The 23551-nt window shown below is 41.8% G+C and overlaps 1 protein-coding gene across 1 annotated transcript in view; it reads right to left on the reverse strand.

The window, feature by feature from the left end:
- The window catches only part of ATP1A1 (ATPase Na+/K+ transporting subunit alpha 1), a 31527-nt gene that overhangs the window by 2956 nt on the left and 5020 nt on the right, over positions 1-23551 (reverse strand). Inside the window, exons 2-21 of the mRNA XM_007977438.3 lie at positions 17688-17798; positions 16966-17025; positions 14318-14521; positions 13569-13682; positions 13034-13168; positions 12788-12905; positions 12107-12375; positions 11403-11601; positions 10938-11047; positions 8867-9001; positions 8118-8310; positions 6550-6725; positions 5109-5245; positions 3806-3956; positions 3054-3222; positions 2758-2912; positions 2307-2430; positions 843-988; positions 589-719; positions 194-295 (exon numbers count right to left, since the gene is read on the reverse strand). Coding sequence (XP_007975629.1) covers positions 194-295; positions 589-719; positions 843-988; positions 2307-2430; positions 2758-2912; positions 3054-3222; positions 3806-3956; positions 5109-5245; positions 6550-6725; positions 8118-8310; positions 8867-9001; positions 10938-11047; positions 11403-11601; positions 12107-12375; positions 12788-12905; positions 13034-13168; positions 13569-13682; positions 14318-14521; positions 16966-17025; positions 17688-17798 — 2939 coding nt within the window. The remainder of the gene's footprint in view (positions 1-193; positions 296-588; positions 720-842; positions 989-2306; positions 2431-2757; positions 2913-3053; positions 3223-3805; positions 3957-5108; positions 5246-6549; positions 6726-8117; positions 8311-8866; positions 9002-10937; positions 11048-11402; positions 11602-12106; positions 12376-12787; positions 12906-13033; positions 13169-13568; positions 13683-14317; positions 14522-16965; positions 17026-17687; positions 17799-23551) is intronic.

The raw sequence follows: 23551 nt of genomic DNA on the forward strand, positions 1-23551 counted from the left end.
TGCTATCATGGAAGCCTCAGGATTTGTTAGTCTGATTTACTGACATGTAAAGCTTTCCCAGTTTTCTGATCCAAGCGAATTTTTGTACATACCACTAAAAATTCTGAAAATAACAGCTATTACCACAAATAATGTGGGGAAAAGCCACACATACTATTTCATACTTTTTGGAGCTACAAGAGGATCAACTTACTTGAGGGGATACATCCTAAGAGCAACACCCATTCCAGGGCAGTAGGAAAGGAAAGCAGCCAGGGCTGTCTCTTCAAAGAGGCCAAATATCAAGATCTTGTTCCTAAAATCAAAGTGGGGGAGAAAAAGCTCAAAAGATGCAAATAAAGGTTTATCTTTTAATGCTATGCATTAAAATGGCAGATCAACATCTTTATGTATTAGCTGTACTTGAAAACTTGGAGGTCAGGTGAAAAAACTAGAAAATTACATTTCTTGCTTCCTAAATTTGCCCTATAAACTAGGGATTCCAGAAACCTGGCTATATGTGTCACATGTTGAGTTTTTGGCAAAGGGTTTACAAATCACCAGTCCCCTTCTTTGAGCCAAGGCCCTGATATGTCCTTCATTACTTACTTCATCCCCTGCTGGAAGACCGAATTCCTCCTGGTCTTACAAATGACCAAGTCGGCCCACTGCACCACCACGATACTGACAAAGAAGGCTGTGTGGCAGGTGAACTCCACGATTTTCCTCTGCTCATAGGTCTGAAATGCAGAAGGCAGAAGATGAGCTCTGGCTCTTCACCTGCATAGCCGGTGGCAATGTGGCCTCAGTCTTTTGGGGCTTGAGAAGCTCTGACATTGGTCAGGTCAGAGGCGCCCACTCACCCACTGCTGCCCGTAGCTGTCTTCTACATCGTTGATCCAGCGGTCATCCCAGTCCACTCGGAGGCCCAACAGGTGAAGTGGGAGGAAGCCGTTCTCAGCCAGAATCACAAAGTAAGTAAAGAAGCCGCCCAGGGCCTGGATCATACCTAAGTTGGAAAAACATCCCAATTACTAGAACCTCACATGCAACGGTACCTGTATAGCCTTTAGCTGATTACTGCAGCGGGCCTGGGAGAGCACATATGGAGGAGTGTTTCCCACTGGTTGATAAAAGCACAGGGAAGAACTGCCTGGTCACTCACAGGCTATGAGGGATGGGATGGAGGACCCCAGAGGTACACTCCAATCTCAGGGCCCTCTGCTTTTTGAGTCACTTTTTGGAGCTTACACAGAGACACATGTGCCTTGCTCTCAAAATGCCCACCTCTGTTACTTGACCAGCTGCTTCTAAGGGCATGACCCTTAGGGGAAATCCACTTCCCTACTTTTTAATCTCTGACAAAATGATAACTTCTTTTCCATCTTTCAAAATTCCTACATGCTGCCATTTTTCTAGCCACTGTGGCACCTTCTGACTCTCCTTTACACCTTCAGGACCCTCTTCCCCTGGCATCCAATTTAACCACACTGCTCCAAGTTCCTCAGGGCAAGGTTTCATCCTATACCACCAGAGACCTAGTCTTCCTTCCTCTCAAAAGTAGGCCTCCTTGGAGAAGGTCAGGATGGGCTACCAGCCAATCACTTTGTTGCCAGAAACTGTCTAATGAATCTTTGCCATAATTTCCACAATGTTCTAATCTGTTCTACTTTATCCAAGTGTTCACAGTTATGTGACCCATTAATCCAGGAGAATAAGACATTCATGGTGGCTTCACCAGGTTCTCTTGAAAGAACCCTAGGCAGAGGATTTAAAAACAAATGGCATGCTGATTGCCCACCACCTAGACCACCTGTTAGCTAGTCATGCTCCACTGCGGGGGCAGAAGTCCAGCATAAGGTGGATGGAGGATCACCCTTTGGTGGTGACCTACTAGCCAAACCCTCAAACACATATACTTTCTCCAATGCCTAACTCTCCATCCAAGTGAGTGACAGATAAGTGTGTATCTCCAGGGAAAGCAGCCTGTGTGTCAGCATACACAATTCCTCAGAACCATGCCTCATGTTCCGCAAGGCTCAGTGAGGAAGGACATCCTCATTTCTCAGGCAGAGTTGAGACCAGTTCCAAGGTGCTCAGTAGAGAAAACCAGTTTCCACAAAAGGTAACTGGGCAAACAGCAACAGATGTATTCTCACATGGAAGATAGTTTACAGAAACTCCACAGGCTCACCCTGTTAGGGCTCATCCTAGACCTGAAAGTCACCCTGGATTTGCAGTCTCTGAAATCAATCACAACCTGAAGAGGACACCATCACCTCAGATGCCTTAGATGTGCCAGCTTCCCACTCCAGGCTGCAGCTTACCAATCTGCCCATAGGCCATGCTGATCAGCCTCTCGTTCACAAGTTTGTCTGTTTTGGGATTTCTGGGCTGTCTCTTCATGATGTCACTCTCAGCCTGCTCATAAGCCAGGGAGATGGCAGGAACCTGGGAAGGGGTGGGGAGAAGGAATTTAGTTACTAAAAATAAGGAAGCTAATATGGTGAACCTTGTGTTATAAAATTCTTGCCCTCCCATTTAAAAATCTTTTAGGTGAAGTACACAAAAATAAAGATTCCCATCTGATGTTAACTGTTGCCTTGAAGAGCAGTAATACTGATTCTGTGATGCTGGGATTGGGACACACACTGGATATTGGTCCTGAGAATTTCTTTTCCCAACACCAGCCTCATGGATGCTGGGAGCACAGTGCCAGTGAATGAAAACACAGTTCACACCTCACTGCTATTGATCTGTGGCTGTTGCGACACTCACCATGTCAGTGCCCAAGTCAATGCAGAGGATGGTGACAGTCCCCAGTGGTAGTGGAATGTTTGCAATAATAAATATCAGGAAAGGGGTGATCTCGGGAATGTTACTGGTTAAGGTATAAGCAATGGATTTCTTCAAGTTATCAAAGATCAGACGACCTATGAAGAAGCAAGATTTTTTACTGTTAGCTTATGAGACAAGCACATTGGAAACTGAACATATCCAAGAAATATACAGAAATGGATGCTAATGGGCAGTATCTGAATAAGATCTTGGTGTACACCTTAAACAGCTCTCACCTTCCTCTACTCCAGTCACAATTGAGGCAAAGTTGTCATCCAAAAGAATCATGTCAGCAGCTTGCTTGGACACATCTGAGCCAGCAATCCCCATAGCAACCCCAATGTCTGCTTTCTTCAAAGCTGGAGAGTCATTCACACCATCACCAGTCACAGCCACGATAGCACCCTACCCCAGAAAAGGGAAAATGGGTTAATACCAATCACTGTTTCTAGTGATGGAAATAGTGTGACGCATGCCCGCTCTGAGCACTCATTACCGACACTGCTCCTTTCCTACTGAGACTATTTATGAAGCCTGAGAACCATCATAGGGAAGTATTCACACAGGCCCTACACCAAATAACAGAACTGACAAGTGACAACAAACATAGCCCCCAGCATTAACAAGGGCTACTCAAAGTAATGACTCTGGTGGGTGGCACTCCAGAAAATCCCATTCCTCTATGCATGCCCAGTAGTCTCCTGACCACTCACATCTCTACTGCAAATACCAGGACCCCATATCAGATGACTCCACGGAGGGGTCAAGCTCTGGGACACAGTGGGACACCTGGACTTTAAAGTGCTTCTGTCACTGCTAAACCATTAACAAGTCACCCTCTCTATGCCTGGGAGCTTCCTTCTGGCCTGTTTTATACAGAGTCTAATACAGCGAGGTTTGCATCCATCAACGTTGCTGTGTTTCCACTGGAACTCCAATCCCTAAAGCCAACAGTGCCCAAAGCAGCCCGATCCTTGTGCTGGCTGACCTGTCTCTGGCAGCCTTCCACAATGATGAGCTTCTGCTGAGGGGAGGTCCTGGCAAACACTATCTCAGTGTGGTACTTCAAAATGTCATCCAGCTGCTCGGAGGTCATGTCCTTTAGATCACTACCATGCACTACGCAGGCCTTGGCATCCCTAGAATTAGGACAAAAGAAAAAAAAAGTCACTCATCACATCACCAGCACGTGTCCATCACCTCAAGAGGGGATATTCTTATGCAGATCACTCTGTAAACAAAACAAAGAAGGAATTTTCCCCAGCATGTAAAAGCTATTAAGTGTTCAGTACTTTACAGGTTACAGAGCATTTTCATATATTTTATCTCATTTGAGGCTCATGACAATCTTTGGGTCAGGCCTGTCTGTATCCTTTCCCTACCTTTACAAGACATGCTGAAATATAACCAAGTTTTAGCTGGGTGTGGTGGCTCATGCCTGTAATCCCAGCACTTTGGGAGGCTGAGGCGAGCGAATCACTTGAGGTCAGTAGTTCGAGACCAGCTTGGCCAACATGATGAAACCCCATCTCTACTAAAAATTTAAAAATTAGCTGGGTGTGTTGGTGGAGGCCTGTAATACCAGCTACTTGGGAGGCTGAGGCAGGAGAATCACTTGAACTCAGGAGGCGGAGGTTGCAGTGAGCCAAGATCATGACACTGCACTCCAGCCGGGGCGACAGACTGAGACTCCGTCAAAGAAAAAAAGAAATATAAGTTTTAGACAGTGGCAGCGCTGATACAAGACCAAACCCTCCTCTAACCCTAACATAGGGTGAAAGGGTCCTAAACCTTAAAACGAAACCAATTTGCTATTACCTATTTTACTTCATTGCCAAGTGTTTCCTGTGTTTGCCTGAATGACCTAAGTAATTGTCCCTTCCTTATTTTATTTTGTTAGTGTGGACCTGGAAAGTGTCAAGGTGCTAGGTGCTAGGCAGTAGAGCTCAGTGGTTAACAGCATGAAATCAGAAGCTAGACTGCTGAATTTACTACATGACTTCACCAGTTCTGAGGTACTTCAAAAGTCTCTTGAATCCCTAGCTTCCCTGCTCTGCAAATAATAGGTCACCATATCAAGCTCTTAGAACAGTAAATACCATCTAAATGCTAATTATTATGACTTGCTCTTACTTAAAATCCTCCTTAGGAATGACAAGGTTGCTTTCTGGCAGTGCAGGTACATTTCCTACTCAGAGCAAGCCTGGATGCAAACCATTATAGAACCACACCGAAGATTTTAAACCATCACTACTTGCTCAGCAGACTGTGATTTGAGCTTCCTGCCTTACCTGGGGTTCACCTGGCTGACTGGGATGTTGAGGCGGGCAGCAATGTCTTCTACGGTCTCATTGCCTTCTGAGATGATGCCCACACCTTTGGCAATAGCTTTAGCTGTGATTGGATGGTCTCCTGTGACCATGATGACCTGTAATAAACAAGACAATGTGTTGAATGCAACTGCCAAGTAAATGACCTTAAAGTCTTATATCCAGTAGGCAAGAGTAAATACTAAGGATGATTCGGCTTAGACTATCAAAAGGAAAGGAATGCAAATATAAAACTAATAAACATCGATTAGCCAACAATATAAACATGTATCCACAGAAAGGAAACACAAAGGCAATACTCAGGTTTTATCTTGGTACACGATCACTAGCATACACAATGTCAATTTTTCCTTCTACACAGTCACATAAAAATACTCGAAAATTACTAAACCAGCAAAAAAAAAAAAAAAAAGATAAAAATCTGACACTGGTGGGACTGTGAAGACACCACATGCTACTGGCTAGCATTCTCAAATTGGCACAATTTGGAGGAAAAGCAACATGTGACAAGAATTCAAAATTGTTATTATTTTTTGATGCAGTGATTGTACTTAGAATATACTTTAAAAAGAGGTAGTCAGAGTGGTGAGGAAATAACTTCTACAAAGCTTTTCAGGGCAGTATTAATCCTGAGAGCAGGCCGGGTGTGGTGGCTCACGCTTGTAATCCCAGCACTTTGGAAGGCTGAGGTGGGCAGGTCACCTGAGGTCAGGAGTTTGAGACCAGTCTGGCCAACATGGTGAAACCACATCTTCACTTAAAAATACAAAAATTAGCCGGGCGTGGTGTCGGGTGCCTGTAATCCCAGCTACTTTGGAGGCTGAGGCAGGAGAATTGCTTGAATTTGGGAGGCGGAGGTCGCAGTGAGCCGAGATCGCACTATGACATTCCAGCCTGGTCAGTAGAGCGAGACTCTGTCTCAAAAAGTAAATAAAATAAAATCCTGAGAGTAAAAAACGGAAACAAATCACATACCCAGCAACAGGATTATTAGTGCACTTGAGTAACATTCAGCTACTTAAAAAAAGACGGATACACAGAGGACACCAAACACTAACAAACAGTTAACTGAAAACACAGAAGATATACCATTCATTGCATAAGGTACATTAATTTAGAATAATGCAATGTTTTAAAACTTCAAGTCTTTTGCTGTTTTTACTTTGCTTACATTTCTTTTTTAAACAACTGCTTTCCAAAAAATTTTTAATTTCTTGTGTGTTTACACCATCGTTTTAATACTATTTAGTCTTTTCTGGGTGCAAGTAAAGCTCTGGAGATGAGAAATTAATACTCCAGGTGAGATAAAACAGTGGCCATCCGGACCTCAAAGGGCAACATTCACTGAGTAGGGTGTCCCAAGGCACTAACAGATGAAGCCAAGGAGGCGCCTGGGCACTACCTTAATTCCAGCACTTCGACATTTGCCCACGGCATCAGGAACGGCCGCCCGTGGAGGGTCAATCATGGAGATGAGCCCAACAAAGCACAGATTATCGATAGGGAAATTCACATCGTCGGTGTCAAACTGGAACCCTTCAGGAAACTGTTCATCTGGCAGAAAGAGGTGGCAGAAACCTGCGAGGAGGACAGGAGCCTTTGAAATTTCAGTGACACCAGGCAGTAAGAAGGACAACAGCAGCCTATGCAGCCCGCCTACCTTTCTCTGGAATGTTTACTTTGGAAAATTTTTAAAGTCTATATTTTTATAACAGAGTGAGGGTTTTGTTTAACATTTATGAACGACAGAGTCACTGAAAGAAAAAAAGCATTTGAAAGAGAGAATCCATCACACCAGGCCTCAGAGGAATTGGAAATTGTTTAATGTGGAGAAGACTGAATTGATAACACTAATTTTGAGCACCAGGATATTAGGGTTCTAGACTTGCCCACTGAGGATGACACTAAGTTATTTGGATTTGGCAAATCATGGAATTACGTGCCTCAGCTGCCTTCTCTGGAAACATCAAGGCCATACCTCTGCTCTCTTGTTCATTTAACTGAAACATATTACCGAGCACCAATATGGGACATCATACTAGCTACTTTTGAGGATAAGTACAGATCAGATGCATTCTGCCCAAGGGGTTTATCATCTAGTATAGTTAATACAAAAATCAAGATAATGTCAGACATTCCTTTCAATGTTGTATGAGGTTACAGTGATCTTTAACGTGCCATGTAGACTCAAAGAAGAGAGACTGCTTCCACTCTGGGGTGGTGGAGGTAGTGAAGTGAAAAATACTTAAGAGAAAAGAGCAATCCTTCGGTTGGATAGACACATACGAAAGATACCATGAGTTAGATTTACCCAAGTTAAGAAGAATAGGAAGCATTATATAAATAATGAATGTAGTATCTGTCAAGCTACAAAGTATTATAAATACCACTTCCCCAAATACATTAGACAATGGGTAAAGTGAACTTCTCAGCCTTAGTAGCTGTCAGGGTAGAAGAAAATAGATAGCATCTTAGACTAAAAGTTTACCGTTAGTCTGGTTTCTGAGCTGAGCACGTAAGTGCTCATGTAAATTCACACCCATTCCAAGGCAGTCAGGAAATAGTATGTCTAACTTAGACACACTAAGAATTAATTACCTTTAATTTAATTACGCTTATTTTTCATGTCCATAGCAACAAAGGTTAGATAAGAAAGATCCTCTTCCACCATTGTGTTTTTTTAAAAAACAAACAGAACTGACTAGCATGAGACCAAAGGTCTAAGTACAAGTCAGAAGCAAACCATCAGGACGTTGTTTCTCATAGCCCAATACACTGAACATTTCTCCAGCACTTATTGTTTTCAAAATGATAGGGGGCAAATAAACAAGTAGGAGGATTGCCCCTGAAAGACACAGAGGAAGGTCAACAAGACATAGAGGTTCATAGGATCACTTGTTAACTGTCTACCAGACTAGGTTACTTGATAGAAACGTGCCCAGGTGCTTTGTTACCAGGTTGTCTGCATACCTAGGACTCGTTCTCCGAGGCCCCCCAGCTCCAAATAGGCATTCTGAAAGGCGTCTTTCAGCTCCTCATCCAGGGGCTGCTCCTTGCCGTGGAGGAGGATAGAGCTGCAACGGTCTAGGATCCTTTCTGGGGCACCCTTCATCACCAACAGGTGTCGGGGCTCTGACGTGTTGGGGTTCTTATGAATGGACAACTGTGAAGGATTGTTAAGATATAAACATTGGATGGTTGGATGTGTGGCAGTCCATGGTGGAAAACGGAGCTTCACTTACTATTTAGTATTTGCTATAAAAGACCCAAGATCCCTTCTTTCTGAACTCTGAAGTATCTTATACCTGTAACATACTGACTGCTACAGAAAAAAAAGAGCACTATGATGTATTCATAAATTCCTGACACTTGTTCACATTAAAAAATAACACATACAGAATTTCAGAACACAGGGATTGGGGCACACTTGCGCACACACACCTCCAGCACCCTCCCCACATGCCCACACGCACCTCACATGCCCACACCCACCCCAAACCAAAAGTATTCAAAAGGGCTCAACAATGTTTTGCAAGAGGCTTCATTTATCCTGCTGATATTCAACTAAATTATGACATCCTATATGTAATCAAGGGTAAAATTTAAAGCTAAAGCTTATAGAACTCCAAAGGGAGAATATTTCCTCTTCCTGCTCATGTACCTCCCCTCTTTGTCCCCCAGCTTGCCCTCGCCCTCCGTGTACCCATTGATCTTCAGACCTGGTACTTGTTGGTGGAGTTGAAGGGTATTTCGACGATTTTGGCGTATCTTTCTCTCATCTCCTTCACGGAACCACAGCACAGCTCTATGCACTTTAAGAGTGCTGACTCAGAGGCATCTCCTGCAACTGCCCGCTGTGAACAGAGACATCATCTGTAAATTATCTCCAAAAAATTTCACTGAGGCATCACTGAAAAACAGGAAAAATAACTCAAGACACATTCCAATCTTGTCAGAGGTAGCAAAGGATGGGCACGAAGGAAGCAGCGGTGTTAAGTGGAACAGGAGTCCCTCTAGCCCAGACCACTGCTGTTCACAGTGCTTCAGACTCAAACCCCAATGTCCTTCCCCGGCCCACAGTAGCTTCTAGTGAAAGAAGGCTGTGGGAAGGTGTCACCTTCCCTAGAAGAGGTATAACACACCCTTCCAACCTACTGCAGTCTATTTCTATCTTCTCCCGGCCTACTGAAAAGTCTCAAAGCCAATGCTATTCCCAACTACCTATTTCTGGTTACTTATCTGAAAATACCAAGTGAGAGACTAAACATTTATAGCACCTTTCATTACTGTAGAATTCATAAGAAAATGCTTAGGGTCTCAGGACTGGGGACAAACTGCCTGTGTCAAGGGCAAAGTAGAAGACTTTACATTCTAATCATAATTGCGCAAAATTAACTGGGCCTGAAGGATGTGAACTGAAAGCTATTACCAGCTCCAACAGTAATAAAATCGAACCATGTAACATTTTAGTCAAAGCCCATGCTTCAGGTGAAACATATTATCTGTGATACATGATGACACACTTATATGAAAGCATTTTCAGTTGTAAACAACTTTTATATAGGTAAGCCTTTTAGAACTTTAACATCTAAGGTTGCATATGCAGATGAACAGATCAATGCTCAGAAGTATAGCAGCTCCACAGAGCAAGAAAGTTGGCTGGGTTGGAAAGAAACACAAAATAAGTGGGGGACATTTTAAATAAAAGCCAGCTATTTTAATAAAAGCAAAATAGGGCTGCTTCCCCCTCCCCACTTTTTAGTAATAACGCCATCAATATGGCCCAACTCCAGAAATACTTGGAATACAGCTTCTGCTATCTTTCTGGGGTTTTTTAATCAGGAAAGATTTGATACTTGTGGAACCTGATGCTCAAAGCCTAGAATATTTCCACTTTGAGGTAAAGAAAAACATGAAACACTTATCTCAAGTTTTATCCCCAAGATAAACAACATTATCCTCAAATCAACATCAATTCAATGCCAAGAAAATCTCCTTTGCAGAATAAATGAACCCTATCCTCACCACAGAAGGCATCTGAGTTACATCCAAGCCATATTCCCTTTGGCAACTTAGTTTATACCCACAACTACTACAGGCAGCTTCACAGAGAATGTGGGACCCAGAGAGCCTCACATAGCTTTCTTCTCCTACAGGACTTTGTACAATTCATGATCCTTCTGAGACTGCATCTTCACTTGGGCAGCACAGTAAAATCTCAATCATTTCAAACTGCATCAGAATTCCACAGGCTAAGGCTGGGCTTATTTTGGCCTGGAGCTTATTTTTACATCATTAGTAAACAAGCTAAGAACCAATAAGATAAGATAAGCTGAGCTATTTCAGGAAAATAAATGGCTTAAAGGATTTACTGGAATCTACTGTATCCTAATATGCAAATACGATTATCAAGTCACTACAGCCCTCAGCTCTCACTGTCCACTAGGTTAGGTGATAACATAAACTCATAGTAGTAAAAGCAGATGAATTAGGTTTTTCACCAATAAAGACTGTCTTCCATCTCTTCCCATCCCACTTTGGTCAGATTTTTACTGCAGCTTCCCTTTTTAATCAACTTATATGGAGCAGGGGGTCCTATAATACATCAGGATCTACAGGCAACACAATGTAAGTTACAGCAAAGTACTGCACAGACCACTCCAAGTGTTCTACAGTGAACAGTCACACAGACCACAAAGGTAATCTGCTACTTTTAACACTCAAATGGCAGTTCTCATGTGCTGTCCACACCCCTCCAAAAGGCAACCCATTATTAACTCTTGAGCCTACCTTAAGAATAGGTAGGTTTTCCTGGTTAGCCTGAAACACTGCCCTGTTACAAAGACCTGCAATTCTGGACAGAGCAAGCCAGGTAGCTGAAGTCTTGTCAAAAGAGACACCTGATGGAGGCAAGAAAACACAACAGAACAATAATGCATTAACTTCAAAGGCTATGTTCTCAGTTCTCCTATTAAAGTCCTATAGAAATTTGCAGTGATACATCTCATTTCCCAATTAATGAAACCAATCACATTTTAGGCATTCTTCAATCACATTTGTAGGGCAATTTAAATGTTCTGCTAACATGCAAAAAATCAAAATCCCATACCCTTGACTCTTCACTAAATGATAAAAAGAAAGAAAGAAAAGCTGTCATGAGCATTAAAAAACAAATTTTTTTTTTCATGCAATTTCTTAAAAGAAAAAAAACCAAGTGGAGCAGGTGGCTGAGGTGTATGGTAGCCCTGGCCTTACCACTCTGATTCTCTGTCGTATCAGCTTCATGGATTTGATTGTCAAACCACATGTGGGCCACTGTCATCCGGTTCTGAGTCAGAGTTCCAGTTTTATCCGAGCAGATGGTGGATGTGGACCCCAAGGTCTCCACAGCTTCTAAGTTCTTCACTAAGCAGTTTTTCCTCGCCATGCGTTTGGCGGTAAGTGTCAGACAGACCTAAAAAATATAAGGAAGATTATTACTTCACTCAATCAGGTTGGAATTCTACACAGATTCTTGCTATACCCTAATGTGGAAGAAATTAGTCTAAAATTAAATCTCTCCAACCTTCTTCTGAAGTCTGAAGAAATAGTAAGGGGAACCCATACATGAGGCTTCCCCTTCCTTCCAGAAAAGCAATCTATTAAGAAAAACAGTAACAGGATTCTACCCTATTCTATCCCCCTGCTTGATCCCAAGTTCTTCTCCTTTCTCCACTGCACTGTTCTGGACCACGTGATAATTTAAAAGCAAAATGTATGCTTTGGGGTTATCTTACGTATAAACAAATGCTGAGGTTTTCTCACTGTCAAAACTCACCATATGATGTGGCTCTCAAGAAAAACTGTATCAAACATCCAGAATAAAACATAAGTTGGCAATACCTTAGAATAAGATAGCAGAAGAATGTAGCGTTCATGCAAGCTGATCTGAGTCAGGGTGACCATCACCTGCCTCTTACCGTGACAGTGGCCAGCAAACCTTCCGGCACATTGGCTACGATGATACCGATGAGGAAGATGACAGCCTCAAGCCAGGTGTACTCAAGGATGAGAGAAAGGATGAAGAAAGACACACCCAGGAACACAGCCACACCCGTGATGATGTGGATAAAATGTTCAATTTCTGCAGCAATGGGGGTCTGGCCTCCTTCGAGCCCAGAAGCAAGTGTGGCAATTCTTCCCATCACAGTGCGATCCCCAGTGTAGACAACAATACCACGTGCGGTGCCTTAAAAAGAAGGGGAGGAAGAACTGTACCTAATTGTATCTAACCTGAAGGAAGCCACAGATTTTACACAATTACATAGCATGGCTAAAAAAGAAAAAGAGTTGACAAAAGCACACTTTTAAGGGCCAGACTTTTGGTTGTACATGCTGCTTGGCAAAGGGACTTCTCTCCATTAGCAGGACAGCAGCTCCAACACCCATGCCAGACTGGTGTTGTTGACAGAAGAGGCAGGTGGAGGGAAGGGAAACTGCCACAAGGTTTCCTGCCAGCTAGGAAAACACCTCTGCTCTGTGCTTGACACAAGTTGTCAGAAATGGAGCCAATAAAACCAGAGATTGTGCCTATGGTTTTGATTTTGTTAATGCCCAAGAGAAATACCACACAGTGCTCAAAGTGCCAAAAACTGGCCTACCTTCAACACAATTGGTTGAAAAGAAGGCAATGTTCCTCGTCTCCAGGGGGTTTTCATTTGTGAAATCTGGAGACCTAGTCTGGGGTTCTGATTCACCAGTGAGTGAGGAGTTATCCACCTGTATGTGAGGAAAAGAAGAAAAATGTCATGTGAATACACCGCCTTATCATGGGCTACTGTACCCCTCAAATCCAGCTGCCCAAACAGCAGAGCTAGCCATGAGTTTTGTTAAAATAAAAGATCTACCTTGCAGCCATTTGCAGATATGATTCTGAGGTCAGCAGGAATTCGGTCTCCTCCTTTTACTTCCACCAGATCCCCAACCACAACATCCTCTGCATTTATGCTCATTTTCTCACCATTTCGAATCACAAGGGCTTGCTTTGGAAAGGAAACCATTTATACCGTTAGTATACCAACAAAGAGAAGGTAGTGTCCAAAACAAGAAAATAAAATTAAGAATGGTCTATTATTCTAATTACCTGAATACATAACAAAGATACTATTCACTTTTTTATTTACACAAGTTACAAAAGCTTGCTCACCAGTTTAAGAGATATTGCTGTAACAGTGTGCCTGTATTCAGAGTTTACATTCAAAAGAAAGGCTACCCCTTTTTGGGGTAGAAGGAAAACAGGTTGTTTTGGGGTGGAGTAGAAGACATCCATCTCTCTGATGGAGTCATGTAATATTTGGAAAACCTTAACTTCACACTAATTCACAGGCTGACATGCTTGGGGCTGTCAAGTCATCCACTGGGGAAGGACAAAGTGTCTGGTACCTGAGGGACCATGTTTTTGAAGGATTCCATGATCTTTGAACTTTTAGCTTCTTGATAGTAGGAGAAGCAACCAGTTATGATGACAACGGCTGATAGCACCACACCCAGGTACAGCTGGAAGGGAAAAGACAAGTTAGGGCCCGTGGCTCTACACAAGAATTAGGGGCATTCAATTAATTTTTTGACTGAATAAAAAACAGATTTTTAATAGAGAAACCAAGATTTCAGAAATATAGAACTCATGTTTTCTTATTTATCCTTCTAAAGACCACATAGAAAGGGTCAGAAATGGAGTCAGTCACACCAACACTTGACCACTAACTGGACTTTTGGAAATGTTCTAGATGCATCAGTTTCTCCTGCTTTATAAAACAAAGATTGTTTTTCAGCCAACTTGTGGATTTTGAAAAATGGCCACCAAGCATTTCTGGACAGGTGGATGTGCCAACATTAATGCTGTGCTCTGCCATCCAGTGGGTGGCGGCCGGGGCCTGAGCAGAGCTGCCTGCTGACAGCAGCACATGCAGGTGGGCATCCCACCTGTAAGAGCATCTACAACGTGGGTGGTAGAGAGAGGAACTGGAAATGAAGGAAGAATGGATGGGCCTCGAAGGCAACAGCTGCTGACACTATTCCTCAGTGTTCATAACCATTAAGTAAAGAGTGGTAATTGAGAATAAGTGGGAGACAAAGACGGAGAAGATATCTGATGTGTACTACAAATCCATGTGCTGAATTACAGAACTCACATTATCATTTTGAGGTTCCTCTTCTGTAGCAGCTTGGATGCTATAAGCCAAGAAACAAAGAATCGCTCCAATCCACAGTAACATTGAGAACCCCCCAAAGAGCTGCCGACAAAACTTGATCCATTCAGGAGTAGTGGGAGGGGGAGTGAGGGCGTTGGGACCATCTCGCGCCAGGATCTCAGCTGCACGAGCAGATGTTAATCCCTGAGAAGCAGTGGAATATAAATAAGGCAAACTGTACCAGCACTTACAAGCCAACATACCTATCTGATAGCTGGACAGCTGCAATAAGGATTTAAGGAAGAAACAAAATGTCCCAAGCTAGAGAGCCAAGGTAAAACCTAGCAAATTCCTCCATGAATAATTCTGCTGATGAGCCAGCCTCCAAAGGGTTCAGGCAAACAATATGCCCACGTTTCCCAAGGAACCCGTAACACCCAGATTAAAACTCTTCAAATTGATCCATCAATAAATTTGAATCCAGCCTGGTTTCTTCTAAGTTTTAGATCAAGGGGGATTAATGCCAAATTGCATTTCTGCCAAAAAGGTATCTACTTTCACAAATCCATTCAGTTTTGCAAATTAACAGCTTTGGGTTTTCTATGTATTGATTCTGTGGGGAGGGGAAAAAAACCCCTCTACAAACATCAAAGGAGAAAAAACTTCCTGTAGAAATCCGTTGGGTTAACAGCCAAGTTTTAAATATACAGCTTGATTCTTTGCTTGTCTGGCAGGCAAGGGCTCACCTCCATGTGCATTTTAGCCAACTCCCAGTAAACCTGTTGACTGAAAAGTACTCACTGGAAAAATCTACTCTACTAAAGCCTGCTATTTTTCTAATGGGTCTTAAACCCAAGATTCACTGACAGCAGGCAATTATATATAAGCTCTCATTAAGAGAGGAAAATATGATCACTTTTATACTCTCAAAATATCAAGTCAAAAAAAAATATTTTTGTCTAAAGAATCTATTTATCTGTATTTTGTGCTCATGTTACCAAACATTTGAGTGCTATCTACATGCCAGGAACTGAATTCAGTGTTTTAATTAACTTGTTTAATTCTCATGACAATCCTTTTTAAGGCATTATTAACCTCATTTTACAAGTAAGGAAATAGACCCACAGCATTTGAGTAATGGGCATAGGTCAGAGAGAGCACACTTCATTAAGACTCTAATAAAAACCTAAGTGAGATGTGAAGTGGCAACAGAGACTGCCTGGCACACAGTGAGCAGAGTCACTGTTGGCATGCTGTTCTGAGTCGAGTCGAGGCCTCCTCTTGGAGCTTAAAGTGCCTGTGTCAAGAAAAACGCTCTCAAACCACGTTCTTCTCTACTCTTTCTTTTTTCGTTTCTTTTTCTTTTTTTTTTTTTTGAGACAGAGTTTCACTCTTGTTGTCCAGGCTGGAGTGCAATGGCGCAACCTCGGCTCACTGCAACCTCCACCTCCCAGGTGTAAGCAGTTCTCCTGCCTCAGCCTCCCGAGTAGCTGGGATTACAGGCATGCACCACCACACCAGGCTAATTTTGTATTTTTAGTAGAGACGGGGTTTCTCTATGTTAGTCAGGCTGGTCTCAAACTCCTGACCTCAGGTGATCCACCTCCTAAAGTGCTGAGATTACAGGAATTAGCCACCGTACCCGGCCTCTTCTCTACTCTTACACCACAACAATCAACACAGAAGATGACTTCTGTGACCAAAGGTGTGGTGGTTTCTCCCCACCACCAAGATTTCCTCCAGTTCAATTCCAACACTATCTACCTGGAAAATCAGAAAGGTGGAACAAGATTAGAGTCTTGCCTTGTGGCAGGTGAAAGGAGGGCAGGAGAGAGATCCTGTTTCTTGAAGCCTGACACCGAGGTCTAACACACCCAACATTATAACAAAAGACTGTAATAAGGGCTAAGGGAGTTATGAACCAGGAACTGTGGACAAAAAACAATATATATCAGAACACCACAGTACCCATGGCGCTTGATGCCTTACTGAAAAAGTACTACATATTGGCTTGCTATTCAAGTTATTCCCAGACTTTTCAGTGATTATCTGGAAATAAGACATGCCTAGACTATTTACTTTTATAACATTTGTTACACATTTAATGTCAAAATCCTCTAGATAACAAGGATACATAACGTGTATTTTATGAAAAGGTTTCTTTAAATTTTGTGCAAAACAATTTACAAATAAATGATGGAATAACTAAACAAATGATAGTATAACCATAACGAACTGCAATGGACTAGCTGGGAAAAGTGCAAAAATGTGAACTGTTGAAGATTCAACTAGGTGAAATATTCAACTGAATTTAACAAATGTAGAAAAATAAAGGGAAAATGTATCATCAAAAGGTCAAGGCATAAGCATGGCTTTGAAGCCAACTGCAAGTCCTGGTGTTCCCACTTACTGGCTCTCAACTACTATAAAATAGGGAGAAGAAAATAACATCCACTTTCAAAAAGTTTCAGGGAAAAGAAACAGTAGCATATAAAAGCCCAAACTCTGTGCATGTCACATAGTAGATACGCAGATGTGTCTGTCGTTTTCTTACTAGAGCCCCTGAAGTTAGACCTGTATGCAATACAGGGGAAAGTACAATACGGAAAACTAGGATTTTGTACAACAGCCTTCAAACTAGAACATACCCGGCTCAAGTCTGTTCCATATTTACGATGAAGTTCATCAAGGCTAAGTTTATGATCATCCTAAGAGAAAAAAAAAACAGAAACAAAGAAAATAAACATTGTAGTATAAAAAAATGACAAAAAAAAAGCATTACTCATTACTATCATTAAGCTTATTAAACGAAGTACAGATGTTTTCTTCAGTGCAGAAGTTGGAACACTTTTCACCATCGCTTCGTGGCTTCACAACCACACAGCTATCATTGACAGCTCTTCACTGGAGAATGGCTGAAGCTGAGTGACGGTGGCCCATTACTACTTGCCGCAACACTTCAGAGAAACCCAGCAGCTCTCAGGGATCTAGTAAAACCTTATCTGCCTTCTCTGATGACTAGGTCAATTCTAGACAGGTTAAGTAGATGGAAGCTTCCATAGCCTGGAGAGGCTGAATTTCCCAGTGTTTGATATAATACAAAGAAAAGCAAAAAGAAAGATATCAACCTAAGTTCCTTCTGTTGATCTGTGGTTATGCCAGAGTGACTGCATTAACCTTTCCTATCCTCTAACGGCTTTTAAAAAGAAAATGTTCAATATTAACCTCTACGACAAGATGAGATCTGTACAGCTGCTACGATCTCTTTTAATATAAAGCAGTTCTTTGACTGAAGAATACAGTGAGGTTTAGGGGATTAAATCATGGATTTTTAATAAGGATGGAATACAATATTCCTCCTAGTACTTACCATAGAAACTTCTTTCTTCAGTTCATCCATGTCCCTGTCTTTTTTGCCCTTTTTGCCCTTTTTATCACCTTGTTCTGAAACAGCTGCAGGCTCATACTTATCACGTCCAACCTGTAGGAGAATATGGGAAAAGTAAGGCTATGAATTATGACTTCATCTGAAACTGAAAATTCTGGAGCAGGGGATTTTGGTAGTTTTTAAGGTAGTCATAATTTGGAATAGTCATTAAGATAATAGTCAAGAAAATGTATGCCCGTATATTGCATACTACATAAGCAAAGCAATCTACTATTAATACATTGGCTCAAGATACATTCTCTCCATCCAAGAGCATTAAGACCAGTGGGAAACTCTTAACACCTCTGAAGCCACTGGTAGGCTTCAGAATGGCCCTGCCAGCGCCACTTCCATTTGGGGTTAATGAGATTTTTGCTATCAAAATCCCTATTCTGCAGCCTTCCATCTTCCCTACTGAAAGACTGAAACTAACTTTACATTATTAATTTAGAGTGCAATATTGTGCTTATGAGTCCGCATTCTCAATCAGACAGGCTTGAGTTAAAATCCTGGGCTTTACCACTTACCAGCAATGTATCCTTAGGCAAGTTACTAACTCCTACATTTCAATTTCCTCTTCCATAGCGTGGAGATAAAGAATACTGCCAACCTCATTTTGTGTTTTTAAGGATTAAATGATACAAGACATCTAAATGCTAGTACTTTTATATTATTTATATTCTTTGCTTTGCAAATACATTATTACATATCAAATTTAAATATCTTTAGTGCTCACATAAGAACACTCACCTTTACCAGCTTCTCATGTTAAAAAGTCAGCCTAAGACTCCTTAAAATTCTCTGCATAAGAGATTAAAAAAAAAAAAAAGGGAGCCCCCACCCCATTCTGTAGCCTGAAAATAAAACCTCCAAATGAAAGTCTCTGGAAATGTTTTGACATAAGCAGGATGTAGGAAAAGCGTGTGCATTATCACATAATTCACAGGATCCACCTACGCCTCTCGAAAACTGGAACAATTTTTAAAGAAAATGTTGATTCTATAGTTTAAATTTAGATTGTTCCACTCCCCCACCCCTGTTGAAAATCCTTGAGCTTATCTACACAAAGCCTGAACTTGGTGCTCCAAAGCTGAGAGAAGCAGAAGAGCCCCTTGTTCCAGACACCTCCCCCTGAAGCAGCCTCCCACAACTACAACTTAAGGCCAAAAAGTAGACATTAGCAGTTTTCTTAAAATGCATGACATATGGTGCTATTACTATTATTTTGTGGTTCTCCCTTACTCATTTCTAACTTTCCTAAGTGCCTTACCAGCTACTAAAGCAGTAATTAGTAACTCATGTCCAGATTGTAATTTTATTGTGCTGAAATGAAAAAAGAAAATCAAAAAGTCTATGTGTGTTTCAGTCGTAACTAATATAGTTGCAAATAAAATACAGTGTTCACTTAAATTTAAAAATACGCTCTTAAGACTCCAAGGAGAAATCCTTCTCCAAATTCACTGGTGTGGTCCCCATGTAGAGACATATTATTTACCTTTTTAACTTCTGTGGTCACGTGTGCAGCACTACTGGACTAATAACTTCTTCCAACTGGGTGGGTTCTTTAGTTTCTATCTTATCTATTAATGAAGCAGGTCTAAAGATAGTCAACATTCTTGACATTCTCTCCATTATGGAGCAACCACATTTGTTGGTGCCTCTTTCAGTACAGCTCTTGGTGCCATAGTTTAAATGCAAAATAGTAACACATACAAATGGACAAATAAAACAAAAAGGAAAAGGCAAGTCATCTACCAGAAAGGAACCACAGCTAAAGTAGTATTTCCTTCATACCTTTAATAAGAAAGCACAACACTTAAAAACCATTTTAAAGACATTGACTAAGGATCTCTGAAAGATTTATGTGACCACTCTGTATTGATTTTCTTTTTTTTTTTTTGGGATGGAGTCTCACTCTGTTACCCAGGCTAGAGTGCAGTGGCACGATCTTAGCTCACTGCAACCTCCGCCCATGGGTTCAAGCAATTCCCTGCCTCAGCCTCCTGAGTGACTGGGATTACAGGCGCTCACCACCATGCCTGGGTAATTTTTGTATTTTTAGTAGAGACGGGATTTCACCATCTTGGCCAGGCTGGTCTTGAACTCCTGACCTCGTGATCCACCCGCCTCGGCCTCCCAAAGTGCTGGGATTATAGGTGTGATCCACCGCGCCCAGCCTGTATTGATTTTTAAAATACAGCTCACAGATTCTCTCTGAGCAAGTTGAATATCACTGAAATATATTTCAATAAATGAAATAGTTATAACCCCTCAGCTTCATCATCTGGATGCTTTGCTTATTCTCAGACTTCCAGTATCTTCCACTCCAAAAGAGAGAGGATTACTAGAGCAGCTAGGCTTTGAACACGTTCCAAGGTTTTACCCCCACTTACAAAATAAATGTCTTGCCCATAGCTTCACCACTATCAATGCTAAAGTTAGTTGGGAATCTAGATTCCCTAATAACTCTCCCTTTTCTTTATCCATTCATGCTAGGTAAGGCAAAGTTTTAAATGAGGCCATTTGTGGGTGAGACATGGTAAGTATTAACAAGTGAAACTGCTTTTTCTTCTAAATTTTAGTTTTTTCACTAGGCAATGTGTGTCTAGAAGAACCAGGCAGCTTATACAATTTAGTTCTTCTTCACAAGTAAAATAATAACTTAATATTAGCTTACCCTGGTGGGAACCAAATATTACTTAAGTCCCTATCAGTCTCAATTACCGCAGTCTCAAAGCTGTAAAATTCAGAGTCAGGGAGTACACACTGGGTGAGATGAACAGTGGTAGAATCAGGGCAATGTTTCCTTATTATTTTTTAAGGCATTTGGGAAAAACAAAGGTCATGGGAAGGGTGAATGATAAATACGGCATTTCCTCGATCAACTACAGTGACCTTCCTGCTCATCTGGGCATTGGGCACATACTTCTACTTTTTCAATTAGAAAGTTCAGGTCACTTCCACCCTCCCAGAGGACTGGGAGTGATTAATCCTCACTCTCACCATGTTCCATGTAAGGTCACCCCCGCCCCTTTGAGCATCTCTGAGGAAAGGTACAATGGAAACTCAATGGATTACACCATTCTCTAAAGGGCCACTCATAAAAATGAAGTTGGGTTATGGTTTTTTCCCCCCCCTTCCATTCTAATTTAGGAAGTGGAAAGTCACAGCAAGGGCAGGGGTTTACCCACGGTGACAGAGCTTAGCACAGCGTCATCATTTCATCCTGTGCTTCCCATGGATTCTATCCTCTCAAAGATTAACTAAGCATTTTGCTATTTGATCTGGGTAGAGGGAAAAGGTGCCCAAGAGATAAGAAGATAAAATTCTTGACAGGAGGAACCAAGGTTAAAACATGTAAAAAGGTTCACTAACTTAAAAACATATACCGGATCCTCACAGTCCTCACAATGAGTGAGACATCCCCAAGATCTGCTAGAGCTAAAGATGTTCCTTCCTCTTTTTTGGCAGTTAGCCATTTAATAGGGACAGAGTTGGGGATAGATATGACAGATGTAGAAATTATCCCAAAATAAGCAGGAGCTTCCATCCCAGAGGTGTATTGCTTGAGGTCTGTATAAGCTACAGCCACCACTGAAGGCCTTCATACCCATCCCAAACACCAGCCTCCAACAGGGCAGGATGTGAAGGCTTTCTCAACCTGCATTTTCCCTACCATATCAGCACAATGTCCCGTGGCCAGCAGGGAGCTCAGAATTCTTCAGACTTCTGAAATTCCTGTTGAAAAAGTCTAGAGGGTACTTGAAAGTTCAAGACCCCCCCAATCCCTTCAGACAGGTCTGCTAATGGTGTTGAGTCTGCCAATTTATTCTAGTGTTGCCACATGCTGGCTACATGACCTTTGCCTGTCGGCCTCAGTTTCCTCATCTCTAAAATTGGAATAATACTTGGTATAACTATTAAAGAACCTAAAGAAGGCATTTTCATAGTCTGATTAGTCAAGAAACCATCAACTCTGAAAAATAAAACATCTAAAAACTGGACTATTTCCAAAGCCCACAAACAAAAGCTTTTGACTGGCAAGAAGGGCCAGGACAGCAAAAGGAAGTGCCCCAAATGCAGCCCATTTCAGAGTTGCCAAGAAGACTGTAGAAACGGCACCTCTGGACACGATGTGGCAAATACCACTTTAGCAGGGAAGTTGTGTGATGGACTCTGACCCTGCTGGTTCCCTAGAGGCTGCCAAGTCTGGGCTCCCCTTAATATAATAGGTATGGGGGAGGGGTGCTTTCTCATTTTCCTGGACGATACATTTTTAAATCATCCAACACCATTGTGTATGTAAAAGTATTCTCAAAGCACTACACAATGGCTATTTATTATAACTTGGTCTTAATTAACATATACATTACTGCCATTTTTCACTTTCTACAAAAATTCTTTTCAAACCATTGAAGAAAAAACTCCTTTGGCATTATTTTTCATTTGATCTTATCAGTGAAAACTTAAAGAAAATAACAGTCAAAAAAATGATCTGGCCCAGTTTATTACATCTCCATTTGCTCCTAAATGACTAAGTAGTTTAGTTTATGTGCAAGGAATTGTGTAGCCAGGGAGTGGAGGACTAAGGGATGGCCGGGGTTGAGGGAGGACACTGTCATAGTACCATGGCTGCTATCCAGTCCCAGCAGCAGCACATCACTGCAGGAGCAGCCGTTCTCTGCAGAGGAAGAGGAGGTGAGCCTGAGGAGCCACCATGCCTTCATATTCCTTCTCTTGCCCATCCAAATAAGCATGCTGGAGAATGTAATTTACCAAGGCCAAAGCAGTAGGTCCCTTTGTGAACCCAGTTTAGTATATCCAAACTTGGGCAGCCCATCAGCCAGCAAGGGTCAAAGAACAGTGAAAGATCTAGCCAGCAAGTTCCCTCAACCCAAAAGAAAATGACTTGACCTTCCTCCCCAATCTGCCTGCATGTCAATTCTTAATGAGTCTGACAGCCTACCCTACCTGCAGTAGTATACATCCATGATCATTCAAAAAATAAAAATTCGAAAAGGTGTAAAGCATCAGTGCAGTTTAGATATACTTTTGTTTTTACAGTTATTAAGAATCAGAAAAAAACTTCAGTTTCTTCAATGGAATATTCTACCTCTACATTAGGCACATGGGTTATGAAGGGTTAAAACTTTCTGCTTATTCCTTAACTCTCCCTATTTGCTGACCACCTTACCTCCTTTTTTTCATTTTACCAGAGTGCTCTGGTTTGAGACAACTGATTAATAATCAGCATATGCGTGATGAGAGGACCAGAACAATTCCCAGTAAGTCCTGATCACTCCTCAATTAGTACCCTGAAGCTTAGGCTAGGAAGGAAAATGACTGCCAGGCTGAAAAGGATAAAGGCTGTCCAAGGCCCTAAAGAAATGTCACATGAATTGAAATAATAAAACAAATATGGTGCCATGGAAGCATCACATGGAAGAGAAAAGAAACACACAAGAGGATAACCCCCAAAGTGCATTAGGGACCTGCCCCTACCTGGTAACAGACTAGAAAGAGAAATCACAGCTCACTGATCCACACAGCAAGGCCCAATGAGTCACAAAATCTTACACTGATTATCAGGCCCTCAAACAATACAAGTCCCAAGGACAAAGCATAAGCTACCATGAATCAACTTATCAAATCACCGAGACAGCCAATAGTCATTACTAAATAGGGTTTGAATAAAACCAGAAAGAGATCACGTGCAGATATATTTCAACATAAGTCACAAAGGAACTAGTGAGTGAGGTCTAAAACCAGATAAAAGGATTCACTGTAAAGTCACAAAGGAACTAAGG

The sequence above is a fragment of the Chlorocebus sabaeus genome, chromosome 20 (genome assembly GCF_047675955.1).
Source record: "Chlorocebus sabaeus isolate Y175 chromosome 20, mChlSab1.0.hap1, whole genome shotgun sequence".
Lineage (NCBI taxonomy): Eukaryota > Metazoa > Chordata > Mammalia > Primates > Cercopithecidae > Chlorocebus > Chlorocebus sabaeus.